We start from the raw sequence: 17,820 nt of genomic DNA, 5'->3' as shown, positions 1-17,820 counted from the left end.
AAAAACCGAACCTTTTAGGCCCAAAACCTGAAAACCCAATCCAAAAAACAGTTAAAACCGAAAAATCCGAAAATCCCAAAGCCCCCCTCTTCACCCAACAATCCCTTCAACGCCTTGATTTGTCTTTCGAATTTGTCACAACGCTTGCTTTGGATTGTCTCCTCGGTTCTTTCCCTCGCAAATTGAAGCTGGATAAGTTTCATATCCAACGTGGATAATGCTGCATCAATATTCACACGAAATACTCACCGGTAGTAATTTTTTCTTCGCTGTCCCATCGGAGGTGCCACTTTTTCGTGAATGCCCCCGTTTACAATGATGATCTACGACAAATGTCACAGTATATTTGAATCACGCTTTTAATCACAAAGAGAGTCTCAAAGTCACAGTTCACAGTACATACATGTGTTGAGTAAAGTCCCAAATGAATGGAGAAACTTAAGCTCTACCCTTACAATATAGCAAAATGATATCCTGTAATTCTAGAACGGGTTTGTCAATCAATCCTGATTTAACAAAGACAACATGCTATTTCCAACACACGCATGTTGCACCCACTGACGGAATTATGCACACACGCAAAGAAACAACTACATCCGGGAGTCCTGATTTCTTGAGTCTGAAGTATGTCGCTTATATTGAATATCTCAAATATGATACTGAAACGCTCAGTGACCTGTGCATGGGTTTTTAATATAATTATGTAATATTATGTGGTCATTGGTAGAATACTTGTTGGCTTGTTTAGTGTCACCGTTGTTAGTTTTAATCCTTTTCACTGTCTCAGTTTTACTTTAGAAGTATTTCTGAAATGTAATGATTTTCATCCCTTCAATAAAGTTTTATTTACTACAACTGCGTATTTATCACAAGACTGCTAAGTTAAACATAAAAGTCAATCAGATCTATTTGGATGTTTGAAAAGCATACATGTACATGTATGTCTTTACTCATTAAGCTGTAGGGTCTAAAAGTTACAAACTGTGACAAGGAAGAAATATAAAACATCAATTTTATTATTTCCTAAAAGTTCTTGGATAAGTGATTAGGAATTAAAAAATTACTTCAACTGTAATAAAAGAAATTGTAATACCACACTGTTGAAACTTATTAATTTGTAGTTATTTGCCTGCTCTTTTGATTTCCCCACTATTTTGTTTACAAAACATTTCGTTACAATGCTTCAAGCTGCCACTTAGTTTTGTGTTTAGTATCGTTACACTAAGTAAATAAAAATGGATTCCTGTAAATGTTAAGACTTTTCAAAAGCAAGTGATAACAGCGGACATTTACTTTGAAAATTTAAATGCTCTAGTTATACAAGTTTTCATGACTGTTCTTCCCTACTTCTGTAACGAGCGCAACGGCAATGGACAACTACATTATATTAAGCAGAAACCAAAGAGCTGCCTTTAATGCAAAAGATCAACAACCGATACACACAGTCATAATTACTCTATCACAGAGGTGAGACATACCACGAATAGTTACAGTCGTATGATGGTATTTGATAACATGCGCGAGCGATCGTCACAACTTTCAAATGCTTTTCTTTCATTTGTAAGAACTTCCATAACTTTCTTCTCCATTTCCTCAAGGGAAATGGTGACTTTATTCAGTGATAAGAAATCCCGTTTCAAAGCAAACACCATGACTGTTGATGTATCTAGAGCAACAATGTGAATCAAGTTCTTAATGCATAATCAAAAGATCAGAATGCCACAAGGTCTCTCCCAATGAGAAAATGTCTGTTGAGAATTGTGATTATATTTTAAAAGTAAAATTATATGAATAGGCTTCCTTGGTTGTTCTCTTATCATTATTAACAATATAACACAACTGTTGCAATGAACAGTGGACATGTAATGCTAAATATTGAGCCAAATTTTACATGATATTCTGCACCCAAGTGGTGTTTTCCAATACAGATGATAATGTATTCTTTTTGTCGCAGCCATTTTCTTTAATCGAGCTGGAGAGCATAGATTGAACTTGCAAGAAAAAGTACAGCCCATGTCAGAATGTCAAAAAAATATCAAAAGAAGGCTTGAAGGGAAGAAAATTTAATGTTATGTCAAAAATTTCAAAATTAACACTGGCTTATACTCTTTCTGAAATATAACACTGAGAGACACCATGGCTAAAGACCTTTTTAATTTCCTCAAAATAAGATATAAAAAAATTCATATTTCATGCTGCTGGGTAGTATTGTGTGGGTCAAATTTAGGTTCGTTCTTCTATTAAAACTTGGCCATCCTTGTTCCTTCTCCGTTTTTTCAGTCCTTCCTCTTGGGGGTTTGTCTCCTCTGAGAGAACACATTGATTATTAATTTTTAAGACTTCTGAATGTAACCTGTTTAACTAATAACCAAATGTAACTTTCTTTTTACTTGGTCATACCATAACATTCATACAACTGTGCATACCTTGTTGATCTGTTGTAAGAGGGGACCATGGTAATTCCAGTAGTGGTGAAAATATGCAACACACATCTCAAACACAGTGGCCTAATGTCTGCATATGGATCACAGTTTGGGACAAGTTGCCGCAACCAGTGCCATGACTTTGTGACTCGCTCCCTATATTTGATCAGAAAAGTAGTAATCAAAGTACTGGCTCTGACTTCTCAAAAGTTGCAATTAATTATTGATAATAATTAAAAAGCTGTTATAAAAAAGGACAGGAGGACTGATCTTACAGTTGTTATTTTAAGACCTTAGTTTCTTTCTTTTCAGTCCAGAAGTATCACCTCTATTTACTGTTGAGGTTTAGACAAAATTAATACTAAATAACCAAAAACATGTCAGTTTATTGTTTTAGTTAATAATAGACTGATATTATTGGAGTTCAAACAATGAAGACGACTGAGTTCGACAACCACGATCAGGTTCTTATTAGGTACAATCAGTCAGTACTCACTGATCAGAAACCAATATTACTGTAACTTACAGTACTTCACTGCTCAATAGTGTCTGATTATTTATTGATAGCCAACACTTTCCTGCAATCTAGTATTTCCATATCTAATGCCCATCCCAATTTTCTCCAGACTTCTTCCATGTTTACAGTGAAACCCTTCTATGTGGTGTTGAGTTTCCAGCTCTTATTATGTATGAAGACAAAAAAGGATTGGAAAAGAGAACTCAAAGTAACACCAGAAATACCAAGTTTGATTTGGCAGAAGTCAATTGTATTCATCCATATCCCACTGGAAAAAAATTTTAAAAAAGTCAGAACACAAACCAGATTGAGACCACGGTAGTAACTCACTGCATATGTGTAATTTAATATATTATATGCATGTATCTAAAGGGTCCTACTAATACCCCCTTGGCACTGGCTGCATTTTCATTAATTTCAAAACTGTTGGCAGTGAGTAAAAGTATTAGGGTTGATAGTATGAGATACCTGAATTATTATGCTGAATTTTCATTGATGGGGCAGCTAGTTTCATTTTTGCTCAAACATGGAGTAAATTTCACTTGAGTAGTTTTTCACTTGCAAACTTAACAAATACCAGTACACAAAATTTGTGTGGGTTGGATATGCAGTCAGCTCTAAGCTCTGGTAATGTGAATGCAGTCTTGCATCTTAAGAAAATTACCAACATTTCCAATAAATAATTTTCAGTTTTGTTATGGTCCCAAAAGTTGAGAATGAGCTTACCTTTGGGAGTAAATTTCTTCATTCACATTCTTTTCTTGGGTTCTCTAATCACTTTTATCAGCTTTTGTCTGTGGGGTCTTTTTTCCAGATTGATTGATTTCATCATTGGAATTAGCACTCACTGGCTCCATCACAACTTTTTTCTGCCTCTGTTTGTTTCCTGCAGGAAATATCTTGTTGAATTTCATCCATGGCCTGCTTCTTGTCCTCTTCTTTTGTAAGCACTGAAGGTTGCCAGTTATCCCTTTGCATAAACCCACTAAACATAACAGTGCTCCCTGGGCCACCTGTGCCTTTGTTTACATGAACATTACTATTTCCAATTGTAACATGAGGATAATTAAGTGAAATGGATGTTGTTGTAGCAGCTGTGTGTGATACAAACCACCACATGACATCTGTTCTGCTATTAGTGAGGCACAGTACTCTTCTCATAATAGCCTTGCTGATTCAAAGGTGATGAAGAAATCAAGAGTGGATGAATGTGATTATATATGCACACTTGGTGTGTTATCATAACCATGTAAAGATGATGAAACTGAAGGTAAACCCCTACTTGAAGCTGGACTCTGCCAATCTTTAAGACTTGCTGCTCCAGCACCTGGTTTAAACAAGGAATTAGAGGGATTCTGCATTGCTTAAAACATCACATACATGTACACTGCAAAACTACAGGCAGGAGTAATATCTGAAAAGTTCTTCTCAAGTATATGGCAGTATTATTAACACTGTGCAGTCAACATAATATTACCAACTGAAGGCAAAAAAAAACAGTCACAATGTATTGACCTGGCATAATGTTTCATTTAGACTGCTCATCAAGCTGCCCCAACTATCCTGTAAATCTGCAAGTACACGACATTATATCAACAAGCAGCCAACTCACTTTGACGCCTAGCTAGCACCGGCTGACTCTTGGTTCATATTGAAGAAGTATCATTTAAACCAGCTAAAAATCCAGAACTTCACAATTAATCTGTTAGTAAACAAAACATGTGCTTAACACATTTAGCAGACAAGTTGCTACAATTAGTGAGCCCACTTACTCTGATCTTCAACTTGGTTATGAGTTGGGAAAACTATAATTTTTAGGAAACAAGTGATATGCAGTCAGAGGCTTACAAATGATGAATGTATTCACTCCTTCACCAACCTTTTTCATATAGAGCAAGAATCAAATAATACCTTTACTATCATGGTTGTTACTTGATGATGGAAAAGCTGTGTCAAATTTCCTTTTCCTTACAATGCTAGGCCTCCTTGATTTGGGAGTAACTGCAACAACATTTTGAAGAAATTTTTAGACAATGTCTCTCTTGTAAATCTATCAAATTATTATCAAGCATTCATAAATGATATTTTGTTTTTACAAGGTGCACAAGTATTCACCAGACTGAAAAGGGCCATGCATATATGCATGTTCAGTAATAAAAATGAATAGGAAATGAGCTAAATTGAAGTCAACACTAAGTTACAAAAAAAATTAAAGAAAACTCTCACAGGTGATTAGAAGACTTAAGTATACTTGGGTAACATTACAATTTTCTGAAAGGGGCTAAATTGTGTATGGCTGTGCCAACAACATTCTCATTATGCACACAGCTTCACTGCTTGAGTATACTCATTTAGTGTCCACCAAAAAAAAAGCTCTTGACTACGTCCAAGGAGAAACTGTCAAAACCAGAATGAACATGTTCACAAAATGAGCCACCTGAGTCAGTAGAAAAGAAATTGTTAATTGGTGGTTTGATTTGCTTGCAGTTAATTCCATTGCTTATTTATTGTAAGTATTATGGATCTAAACCCACAACACATCCCAATTAGACTACTGTCCAGGTTTTTTTCCTCTCTTTAAATTTGTCTTTTTTCGGGAAGGATATCTAGTTGAAGAGCAATTCAGGCAGATTACACCATCCAAAATTCCCTGTAACCCTGACTATATAAATAAACACTCTGAATATAATGTGAGACATTGAAAAAAAAAGAAGCTAGCATGAATTCCCCAAATGCTTTGTGATAGATACTGGCAAATTGTCCTGGTTGTGTTATCAGGCGATTTACTGCACTTCCCAAATCACATTCCAGTGTCAAGCATTTGAACACAGGCTCATCAATGTACTGCTCTTGCATTAAGTATCTTACAGAATCTAGGAGAAATTTCTAAATTTAGTTATAACACTTAACTGCAACAGACAACTTTTACCATAAGTCAATACTCAGAAAAATAAACTACATTCTAGTGTAGCAAAGAATTAAAAAAAATAGGATCAAATTTATTTTTGGAAACAGTTCAATAGGTTCAATCTTTTAGTTGTCAATTAGGAAACTCACGGCTGAGTTACCTTTTATAAAAAAGCTATAATTTTAATTTACATTGGTTTCTGCTACAGTATTAATTTGCATCTCCAGCTATATAACATTCAAAAACAGAGAAGCCTTTGAGCCGATTATTAGAAGGGGCAATTGAGTTATACCTTCATGTACAGGACTTTGTTCACTGTTGTTGTTTTAGGTAAGCAGTTTTCCCATCATTTACTACAGTCTCCATTAACCCATGTAAGTTAAGGGAATCACTAGAGGGGATGGAAAATCACTGACCTGATTTAATTTCTTCTTAAGTTTCAGTGACATAGCTCCATCAGGAGCATTACAGGTACATTAAACAATAGATTTTCAATCAATCTCTTTTTCTTGAGATTCCTTTATTTTTAACAATATTTAAATTTCTTAAGGGCCTCAATTCTTAAAGCAGTGGTTAAGGAGGCTGGCTCTGTCTCCATGAACTCATATAATTGGTTTCAATTTGTCACGATAATGAATAAGGGAAGGCCGGTTAAGTCCAGTAACCTTAGTGATATAAGTAATTACCAAGGAGAAAGGGATAGGTTTACCTGACAGGGGTCCAGAGGAAATAAATATAATGGGTGTGTGCTCATTACATGCCTTTGGTGATCTGTTGAAACAAAACAGGGTTCATCAAAGAAGCCATAGAGGCTACAACTGTCTAAGGAAAGAGAGAATGTTTATTTAGTTTTGAGAAAGCAAGTAACACAAAATACATAGTCACAATATTTGGAACATCAAGAGAGATGAGATACTTCAATGTTCAGAAATATTTTAGGGCTTTAAAGCCCTAAAGGGCAGTGCAAATTAGTCTCTATATTATCATTAATTACATTTACAGTCCACCATGGGAAATCTTTGAATTACCAATTCATGCAGTTTCAAATAAAGGAGAAAATCTCAGGACTTCAATAAATCACTATGTTGATCATAAGAAATGCCCAGAAGACTTAGTCAATTCTTAAATTTAATCCAAGGCTTAACAGCATTTTGAATTAATCATGTTCAGGTAATGACATTTTCAAGTGAGAGTAATTTGGTGTTAATCAAGCACAAATAAATTCTTCACAGAAAACAAAATTTATTTGAAAAAGAACATATTAAGCAAGTGTATTTTAACACTGTCTTGTGTTACAACTTTGCACTTGTTTATAATTCTACATTTGTGTTACATGAAAAATGCACTCACTTGCAGCCAATTAGAAGCGCATAATTTTTTCATGTACATAAAAGTGTCGTATATGAGCATGATCCTTCGCAGTAAAGCACTATTTGAGCAATAGTGAAAATCAGACCTGAAAAAAATTTCAGGCCTGTACGGGATTTGAACCACTGACCTCTGCGATACTAGTGCAGCGCTCTACCAATTGAGCTAACAAGCCAACTGGGAGCAGGCCATCAAATTAATTCGACATAAACCCGTAGATGATAAATCAAACAACAACAAACATATGAAACATATGTGTGAACTGCGGTTATGAGACGTATATGAGCACGATCCTTTGCAGTAAAGCACTATTTGAGCAATAGTGAAAATCACTATTGCTCAAATAGTGCTTTACTGCGAAGGATCGTGCTCATATACGTCTCATAACCGCAGTTGACACATATGTTTCATATGTTTGTTGTTGTTTGATTTATCATCTACGGGTTTATGTCGAATTAATTTGATGGCCTGCTCCCAGTTGGCTTGTTAGCTCAATTGGTAGAGCGCTGCACTAGTATCGCAGAGGTCAGTGGTTCGAATCCCGTACAGGCCTGAAATTTTTTTCAGGTCTGATTTTCACTATTGCTCAAATAGTGCTTTACTGCGAAGGATCGGGCTCATATACGTCTCATAACCGCAGTTCACACATATGTTTCATATGTTTGTTGTTGTTACATAAAAGTGTGTTTAAATTGTACTTAATTTGGCCACTCATGGTAAAAGAGACAGACTTCTTAAAAAGATGACACTTACTTGATAGTCTTTATGAATTTGTTTTCTTCCCAGCTGATGCAATGCTTGATTCCTTGTTAACAGTAGACCCTAAGGACTCCAGCATTTTGTAGATGATTGTTGTTGAATCTGAACTTTTCGCTGAGGACAAATATATACATGCTCCTTTTCCTCTTTCCTCTTTCTGCAATCAAAGTTAGCCATAGTTATGCACTGCACCCCTTTTAAAATTTACCAAACCTGACTACATATTAAAAAGTAAATGACAAGGAAATGCTGTTTTGTTTCCTAAAACTTCTCATTTTTTACTTTGAATGGTCATATGAAACATGCAAATAATGTATTTCTGAAGTCAGTTCGTCTACTTCTATAATCGACCTCTCGAGAAAGGCATAGCTTACTTACACACAAAGTGCTTTCGTAAACAAAAAACTTCAGCCCAAAAATCCCCAGCAACGCGCATGCCCTGTTTATCACGAGCTAGGTTTTTAAGGTACTGAAACTTTTGAAGGATCGTTTCGAGCGATGAAATGTCGATAGAACATCACGCAGACTCACCTCGGCGCTCTTTGCTTTTGTGTCAGAATCCTCAGCTTTACTTTCGATCATTGTTCAATTGACGCGAAGAGGTACTAGATTGTGATATGATGTTGGACTTCGCCTTTAGAAGGCATTGAAATTCTTAAACGTTTTTGCTTTGTACCTTACGTCCAGGCATATCTTCCTGCAGAGACATCCATGAAATCTGTCAGGCATTCTATCGAGTGGCCGCGGGAAGAGTAGCACGAGTCAACAAAACGTGCGGTGACAAGTGCACGTGAGGCCTGCACGTGAGGAAAATACCTTGAGGGTAATTATGGGGTATTGTACACAACAAACGAAATGAGTATGATAACAGGAGTAGTACCTTTTACGCCGAAAAAGCTGTTTTTGAAATCTCATCGCGTGGAGGCAAACACAAAGTAAGCTAAAAATGCAAATATCGCGTTGAAGTTTCAAATATTCGCCTCATTTGTTGGAGGAATCAGCTTTGAAGATGACATTTTCATAACGTATTTACCTTGTACTGTTTGAGTGATTTCTGCATTTTTCCACCAAACTCGCCTCGTTGAAGGCTGTTCAGTGTAGATGGCTCAAATTCTTGCGAGAATGCTTCACAAGCTCCGGAAGATCTTGCTAGGTGTAAACTCAGTCACTGAATCTCTCCTCGTCCTCAAGAACGTCGCTCTGTCACCGCCGCAAGCCAATTATTTGTCAGGTATGTGTTCCAGTTTGTGTTGAAGTGCTTGTATAATTTGTTTTGGAATGTAACACTTTTTTTTTAGTTCCTCTTTGAAGTTTTCATTGACTCCTTTTTTTGGAAGTTTTTATACCTAACTTTTCTAAGTCAAAATTTGGCGAAAATTTAAGAACTCCCATTCCATTGTTTCAGTCTGAATGTTTGCATACTCTTCTGCAAACATAAACCCTTTAAACCCAGGAGTGACCGGTATCTAATTTCTCTTTACAATATCATCCCCGAATCACACATCAAGGTCAGGAGAATTAAGGAAATGATCACCAACTAAAGAAGCTCTTGATTGCTACACAAATTCTCCCTGCCAGCACCACAGGAAATGTATCGAGACAATAAGCAATTAAGCAATTTCATAGCAACGGCATAACATCAGTTAACCTCCAATAATGAAGTTTCGTACTTGGTCTTTCAGTCGTAAAACCTATTTCCAATTCATCCACGGTAACATTATTTATTATTAAAAGACTAGTTTAGTGTTTTGCAAGGATTTCCAGCCCTTCTGTCTGCCGACTCATGCTTCTATCTCGCGTTCAGACTTACCTATTTCATTCGACAACCGTCAGAATCTGTTTGGAGATGATTGTTGTTGAATCTGAACTTTTTGCTGAGGACAAATATATGCATGCTCCTTTTCCACTTTCCTCTTTCTGCAATCAAATGGTTCTATCTCGCGTTCAGACTTGCCTATTTCATCAGACAACCGTCAGAATCTGTTTGGTGTATTGGACATGTATGGTTTTTTAACTGATAATTTCATTCGAGAGAGAAATTTTTCGGGAGACTAGTTGAAGTACTAACTACCTATAACCGGAAAAAATTACTAAAAGACTAATTCCACTTATTTGTACCTAGGGCGGAATGGAAGATTTTTGAAACTCCACGGGGAAGTCAGAAGCGACACTGAGCCGGGAATTAAGACTGACACTTGGAGGTCACAGAGCACGATCTTCCTTTAAAATTTAAGGAGAGACAAAAAAAGCTTGTTGATGGAATCTTTACATTCTACTCGTACTCCTACTATCGTTTCTCTGCTTGAACCTCAGCCTTTCTTTAGGGGGTTTCACTTCCCGTATGGTCTGTTGATCATTCAACCGACAAATCTGATTCAAATCGTTTTGAACAGTCCTTCAACAACTGAAATGTTTTCCAAGTTACCTTTCAGCTATGAGATTGTGTTTAAACTATTGAACTCTAGGATGGTTCAATTATTAGATAGCAAAAAAAAAAAAAAAATGAGAGATGAGATATTGTTAATTTTTTTTAATTAGGTACTAAATGGCTTGACAATAACTTAAAGAACATTTAACACTTCTAAAAACATCCTCACTCGGGTTACACTTTTGTAATACTTTTTCCTTTCATTTTTGTTCAAGCTCCTACAAAATTAACTGAAGTCATACATTAACAGCAAATGTGAGCAAATAAAAGAGGCAGATGAACATGCATTATCTGACCTGTGCGCCTACTACATATGTGCGGCCGAGTAAATACGATTAGTGGCTTAGCATTGTCATAACAAAGAAGCCACCTAGTAAATAATACACTAGGACTTAAGTCAATAAATAATAAGTAAGAAATGCAACTGGATGCTGAGTTAATAGTTAAGTCATGTTTGTAAGTACTTGTAAACTTAATAATATTGGAAGAAGATAAGCTACGGAAACTTCTGACAACATGGGCGGCGCAATATAACCGTAAGCATGTTTCAGTTCACGAGATCTTATTCCGCATACCAAACTCCCTCCCTTTCGGACAACCTGGACGATCAAACAGTGCCGAACAAACATCACGAGTGCGAGTTAGTTACTTTGATTTTTTTTTCGATCATTTTTTCTGGAAATGTTCTTGGTTACGTAAATGAACTATTTCCATGACACAACAGTATGTAATCTTTTCTACTTCTATTGCAATAATTAGAACTAAAAGGACTTGATAAGTCAGTGCTACCGGTTACAAACGTGTGTCCAGTACCATATCATCTTCTTCGTCTTGCTCTGTTGAATAAAAGTAACTAATTATCAAGACACTTTAGTTACACATTGTTACCTTAAAAAAAAAATTATAAGTTTTGGAATAACGAAGAAGTTTCTCTTCCACCCAACGTGATGAACGAAAAATTAATTCCCCAAAACTTTAGAAATTAGCGGAAACGGAGGCCGGGTAAAACATACCTTCGTCCATAATCTGCTGGTGTCGTGGTGATTCATCTTCCATAGACTCTTCACCCCGATGTTGGGAGTCCTCGTTATCTCGTTTTGACTGCTGTTTTTTGTCCTGCAGTTGAACTTGATTTACTTCCTCAGACACTCCTCTTGGTTTCTCTTGTTCAATTTCTACCTGTTTTGGACCTTTGTGGTCCTTTTCTCGCCATTCTTGATTAGAATCAACTTGCTGATTTTCGGTTTCTTCATGTTTCTCTTCTTGCTCTCGTTCATCTTGCTCATTTTCTTCTTGTTGCTTTTCACTTTCTTTTTTATTTCTTTTTGACTTCTCGTCTTTTTTAGAACCAGCCTCTAGCCCATGGTCGACTTTCAGTTCTTTTTCCTCTTCTTTCCAAGTGCGCTGCTGTTTGGATTCTTGGCCTTCCCCTTTTGGCTTTTCTTCAACAGTTTCATCTTGCTCACGCTCAGGTTTTTCATGTTCTTCTTTCAGCTCTTGGTCTACTAGCTGCTGTTTACTAACTTCTTTGTTTCCCTTAAAATGACCAGGTCCAACTTCCAGCTTTGTGCTAGGTTCTTTGTGCTCATCGTCTGGTGCTTCGTCTCGTTTTGATTCAACTTGCTCCTGTTTACTGGTTTCATTTTGGCCTTGATTTGGTTCTTCGTCTTCTCTTTCAACTTGCTGCTGTCCAGTAAGTTCGTCTTGGCCTTGTTTTGGTTCTTCGTCTTGTTCAGGCTCAACTTGCTGGGGTTCAGTGGGTTCCTCGTTTTCTTCGCCTGATCCTGCATGTTGTTCCCTCTCTACCCGTTCTTCCTGCAACTCGTCCTCACTATCAACAGCGCTCCCCATTTCTTCTAGATTTTGTACTGTGTTAGATAAAGAAAACACAAAAAGGGAATAAGATTACAAAGTGCTCTCTCTTGTGGCTTTAGTTCGCTAGATCGCCAGATTTGTTGAATAAACCACGTTGCGCGTTTTGCATTTGGTAACCGTATCGTGTAACTTCTCCATCCCTAGTCATTTGCGTTCCGCTTTTGCTCTTTCCGAATATCTATTTTCTCTTTAAGAGTGAATGTTACCAATGGTCACACATTTGGTGGCAACAGCTGAAAAATAAATTTGGCCCATATTTAAAATTTGGGTAGGTCTCAATGAGAAATAAATCACTGCATACTTCGTTTGGCTGAATATCGACTTATTTTCGAATAAATCGATAATAGCTGAGTTCCGCCAAAATGCCGCTTTTGAATCTCAAAATTTCACACGAATCTTGGAGAGTCGCGCCACAAATTGAAAACAGTCACTTGGACCGGTGAAAAGTACCAAATCTTGAAAAACAACATTCAACATAGGTTGAAAGCAATCTGAGCAATTCTTGATTGTTTATATACACAGTCTAATTGAATTTATCCGATCATCTTCTAGCTAGATCAAAAATAGGTCAAAAGTAGCCCGTTACTGATTAAACTATGTGCTAAACAAAATAATCGACTGAGAATCTGGCTTTTTGAAGGCGAAATGTAGTTCTGTTCGATCTCCGAAGGAATTTTTGAGGATATGATTCGGCGTGATTTGTTGACGGTGCCATCAGTTAGCAGAAAATGTACATATCCAAACCCAAACACTGTTGTTTCGCATTTTACATCAAAACTACACCTTTTTCAACAGAATATCTTCTTACCCTCCCTGTTGATGTATCACAATAGAGGATTGCAATCATGGAAATGTTGCATCGATCGCTCTCAAAGTAGCGATATAACTTATAAGGAAGTCTCCTGATAATGATTGTTTGAAAGAACTACTCTTTGCCTTCCAAAAGCCAGATTTTCAGTCGATTACTCTGTTTATGTAGTTTTCGTATACTAGTTTTATTAATTATATTTTTTGTAAATAATCTTGAATTAATATTGTTATTAAACGAGGTGTGTATCCATGAGCTTTACTTAAATTTTTTCTAGACATTTTCACGCATTTTTTTCGATTTTTAAGCAGTTTATCATAATTTTTGTATATACTCTTAGAGACTATAGTGAATAAAAGTTTTTCTTTTCCACGATGATACATGTAACTTAATAAATAATGATGAAAAGTATTTATACTAATAAAAATTAGATTGTGTCTACAAACAATCAAGAACTTAAATTTGAGTGTTGTTTTTCAAGATTTGGTACCTTTCATCGGTCCAATTCTTTTAAATTGGTCACGCGAGGTTCGTGTAAAATTTTGAGCTTCTAAAGCGGCATTTCGGCGGAATTCAGTTATTATCGATTTTCTCGAAGATAAATCGATATTGAGCCAAACGAAGTATGCAGTGCTTTGTTTCACTGTAAGGCCCACCTGACTTGAAAAAGTGAGCCGAATCAATTTTTCGGCTGTTGCCACATTTCGAACCTGTTCAATCTTTGGCCACATTTGCCCCTAAAAAGGACACAAGTCAACACTCTCGCCATAATAGCAGTTTACAATACAAGCCCGGAAAAATTAATCACAGGAGTAGCGAGAGCGTTTTAAAATAAAGAGCCACAAGCAGAAAGATAATTAGAAGCCAGCAAGCTTATTAACTAGAATCTTTGGTTCATATCAAGGTCTTTACAACACTAGCAGACAAGATAAGTATGTAATCGTGGCTCACCACTATGTAATACAACAACTTCAAACTTAAAAGGAGTGAGGAGAAAAATGACTCATTAGATTCGCCCCTAATAGCAGTAGGTACGAACCTAAATAAATAAGGAATAAAACCTCCTCTTATGAGGCCGATTTGTTCAAAGCCTACAGAAAAAACGGCGTACGTTTTGGTTTGTTTTGAAACGCGCGGAAGTAAATATGGCGGTCAGCCGCTCTAGTCCCGAGTTCTCTTTGACGAAATTACAAACAAACATTTTCACAAGACAGTACATTGTTGAATTCACAATAGAAATAACGAAGCTTGTACACTCACTGAAAATTAGTCAATAATAACCCGCTAGGAGCCTGTAATGGCATTTTCTTTGTTAGCTGTCCTCAAGCCCTACTGAGCAAACTTAGCGAAGCTAGCGCTCCCAGTGTTGGTATGTGACGTCATATTGGCAGTGATCATTTGACGGCGGCTTATACCAGAGAGCGATAGAGCCACCCCCTCCCTCCTTGATGTTGTAGATAATTACACAAAATATCATAATAAACTCACACCTCATTTACTGGGTGGAATGTAAAGAATTGTACCTTGTGTGGAGTAAAGGCTGACATAGTGTGCTTCAGGGACGTGTCCCAACACAAGTGTCCTGCCTTTGTCAACAGGGCATTGTGGCCGTAAGATAACATCGTGAGAAGCGTTAAGACTGCTGACCACACGAATGCAAGTTTTGTAGCAGTTTGCTGCGGCACATAGAATAACATGGTCACCCCATGCGCCATCTTGCTCCATGTACGTTAAGTAATCAGCCCATGATTGATGTCCATGGACGAAGTGAAACAGATCTGTTCCATTCGGCTGTGAGAAAAGCAAAAAAGAGAGAACGAAACTTGGAGTGTAAAGTTAATGGTATAATGGACCAGGTTGAGTACGTTGGAAGGAGTCATCGAATGAGAAAATAACAGATACTAAACAACAGTAACAACGGATAATAACATATCAGAGTAATGATCACAAGGACCTGCATTGGATGTAGCAGTCTCAACTCCTGAATTTGCCCTGCGAAACATCGAATATCTAATGTCCACCTTCAGCGAGAGTCAAGGTTATCCAATTAGGATTGTCCCTTCTAGGGGAGATTCAAGTATGAAGTACTTTTAAAAAAACCTCGGGTTGGCCGCTTTCTCCACAAGACAGAGCCCTTTCATTTTATCAAGGAGGTCGGAATTCATCCGTGACCCGGACATGATCTATAAAGAAACACACTTGAACAACATAGCGTTTTTTTTTTACGAGCAATCCAGAAGTATTGAACAATTATTCTCCAAAATAAATGGTGAATAGTGGTGAGTATCTTCCGAGGCAAAGAGGCAACTTAATTATCCACCACTTTCACCGACGCTTATGTAGAAAATAATCTACGTCTATACCAGAATACGGTGAATGGTACTTGCCAATCAATTACCAAGGAGCGCGCGGTGTGATTTATACTAAACGATGATTTCAAGGTTTTTATGATCCTTATTATCCCCTACAGAACGAGTAGTGATGTGTTGACCAGTTGGCCCACATGTGGATCCAACCTTTATGGTGCTCCTAAAGTAACAGTGGTGAACACAGAGTGCAAGACATCAACTTACTAATTTAGGGTTTTTTCTGAGGTATTGGACCAATAATTGTCTTAATTCGTTTTGCTTGATTTTGATTCTCATAGCAATTTCCAGTTGATCTGACAAAGCAGAGAACATGCAATCTCCTGATCCTTCATTGTCGACGATTCTGAAGCCCTTGTCTGAAGCAATTTTCTTCAACTCAGTATTTAGGTCTGTCTTGTCATTGGCTTTGCTTGCATCGAGTTGCATCTGCTGAAGCTGAGCAATTAACTCAGCAGAACCTAAGTGAACAAACGGATGGATGAACAGAGGATAAATACCACCATGCTCATGATTTAAGGGGGCCAAAACAGAAGAATTCTACGTTACAAATACTTTTTCTCTAGGTTTCTTTGATATATAGTTTCTAAGTTTCTTTGATATATAGAGGAACGTTATAGAAAAGGAAGTAAAAAGTAATTCCTAGCCAACTGAGTTACTTCAGGTTGGTTTTTACGTAAATTGGGGTCAAAATGGCAAATATTACTTAAAATAACTAGATAGCTCTCCGTAAACTCATCCAGATCAGAAATTCAGAGGAACGAGATTTTGTTTAGACTAGCGTTTGAACACAGCCAGGTGTCCATTTCAGTACGTCTCCCTTGTTCTAAACATCATTGAGAGGCAGTCTCTCTAAAAGCGGTAAAGTGCATTTCGGCAACATTCCGCTTGGTTCGCGGTTCGGTGGAAGACTTATATCTAAACAGTGATCTCTTGAAGTAATTACAGCCTCCTTTTCAACGAATTGGGTATAGAGAAACCCCGTAAACAATCGTTATCAGGAGGTGTTGACTATTCTTCCGAGTTATATCACTATTGTGAGAGCGATGCAACAATTTCAGAACTGCAATACTCTATTGTGATACAGCAACATGAAGGATGAATGAATATTATGTTGAAAAAACTGTGGTGAAATGCGAAACAATCGAGTTTGCGTGTGTATGTTTACATTTTCCACTAACTGACGGCACTGTCAAATCAACGCATTTCATCCAATTTTAAAATTTAACGAAATCGCACTGAAACATTTCCTCAAAAACTCCTTCGAAGATTGAAAAGAACTACACTTCACCTTCCAAAAGCCAGATTTTCAGTGGATAATTTTGTTTAGCACATAGTTAAATAGCGGGTTACTCTTGATCTATTTTCAATCAAATTAGATGAAGGTCGGATAAATTCAATTAGTTTGTGTATAACAAACAATCAACAACTACTCAAATTGCTGTCAACATATGTTTTGACGTTGTTTTACAAAATTTGGTACTTTTCATCGTGGCGCGACGTTCCGAGATTCGTCTAAAAAATGTTGAGCTTCTAAAGCGGCATTTGGTGGAATTCAGTTATTATCGATTTTCTCGAAAATAAATTGATATTCAGCCAAACGAAGTATGCAGTTCTTTCTTTCACTGTAAGGCCTACCCAACTTGAGAATATGAGACGAATCGATTGTTTGGCTGTTGCCACGATATTGCGAAAGTGTGCGATTCTTGGCCACATTTGCTCCTAACACCTTATCAAAACCATTATTTCTAGAATTTTAACTGTCGCACAAACAAGTAAATTCTATGTTGCTATGCGTCTGTTCAGTGATGATATAAGGGGCGTAACGGAGTGTCTGTAATGTTCTAAGCCCATTTTTCAGTGAGCAATTTCAGAATAAACCCACGGCAATATGGAATCCATTTGTTTTTGTAATAAAAATAGAAATATTGTCAATGGTGACTTTGTCTATGGATATTTTCTTCTCTAGATCATACCAAGAATCAATGAAATTAGATTCAAACTTACTATACATGTACAACGGAAAATTGCAGTCATTAAAGTTTTTCAAAATATGGATGGCTGTAAACTTCAAGCTAAAGGTCAAATTTCTTTTTACACCTTCCTTAGAATATAAAAAATGGGAAAAAAACGTCAGCAGGAGCTTTTTCAGCTACATAAATTCCTCATTGTTCTTTGATCATTCTGTTCTGTTCTTGGTTTTTGACTGCCAGATGTTGCATTCTCAAATTTATTGCAGTCTGTGGAGAAGTGAATTGAGTACGTACCTTCTTTGATAACTCTCATTTCCATTCCCTGGTCTTTAACTGGCACAAAATAATAACACAAGCGACAAAAACGTCAGCAACAAACACATTATTCACTCATG

At 36.9% G+C, this 17,820-nt stretch overlaps 1 protein-coding gene and 1 pseudogene across 2 annotated transcripts in view; both read right to left on the bottom strand.

The window, feature by feature from the left end:
- Positions 1-995: 995 nt before the first annotated feature.
- LOC111342636 (uncharacterized) lies at positions 996-8,716 on the bottom strand (annotated as a pseudogene). The gene is made up of 10 exons (XR_015999326.1): positions 8,507-8,716; positions 7,970-8,132; positions 6,558-6,619; positions 5,691-5,813; positions 4,852-4,941; positions 4,713-4,745; positions 4,456-4,511; positions 3,667-4,267; positions 2,427-2,579; positions 996-2,306 (listed from the first exon to the last, which is right to left on the bottom strand). The product of XR_015999326.1 is annotated as an uncharacterized LOC111342636 (transcript).
- A 1,397-nt stretch (positions 8,717-10,113) lies between these two features.
- LOC111343400 (uncharacterized) overlaps positions 10,114-17,820 on the bottom strand; it is a 33,255-nt gene continuing 25,548 nt past the window's right edge. Inside the window, exons 17-19 of the mRNA XM_088747201.1 lie at positions 17,720-17,758; positions 11,417-12,271; positions 10,114-11,239 (exon numbers count right to left, since the gene is read on the bottom strand). Coding sequence (XP_088603327.1) covers positions 11,196-11,239; positions 11,417-12,271; positions 17,720-17,758 — 938 coding nt within the window. The 3' untranslated portion in view covers positions 10,114-11,195. The remainder of the gene's footprint in view (positions 11,240-11,416; positions 12,272-17,719; positions 17,759-17,820) is intronic.

The sequence above is a fragment of the Stylophora pistillata genome, chromosome 1 (genome assembly GCF_964205215.1).
Source record: "Stylophora pistillata chromosome 1, jaStyPist1.2, whole genome shotgun sequence".
NCBI lineage: Eukaryota > Metazoa > Cnidaria > Anthozoa > Scleractinia > Pocilloporidae > Stylophora > Stylophora pistillata.
This window is presented reverse-complemented; position numbering and strand designations above follow the sequence as displayed.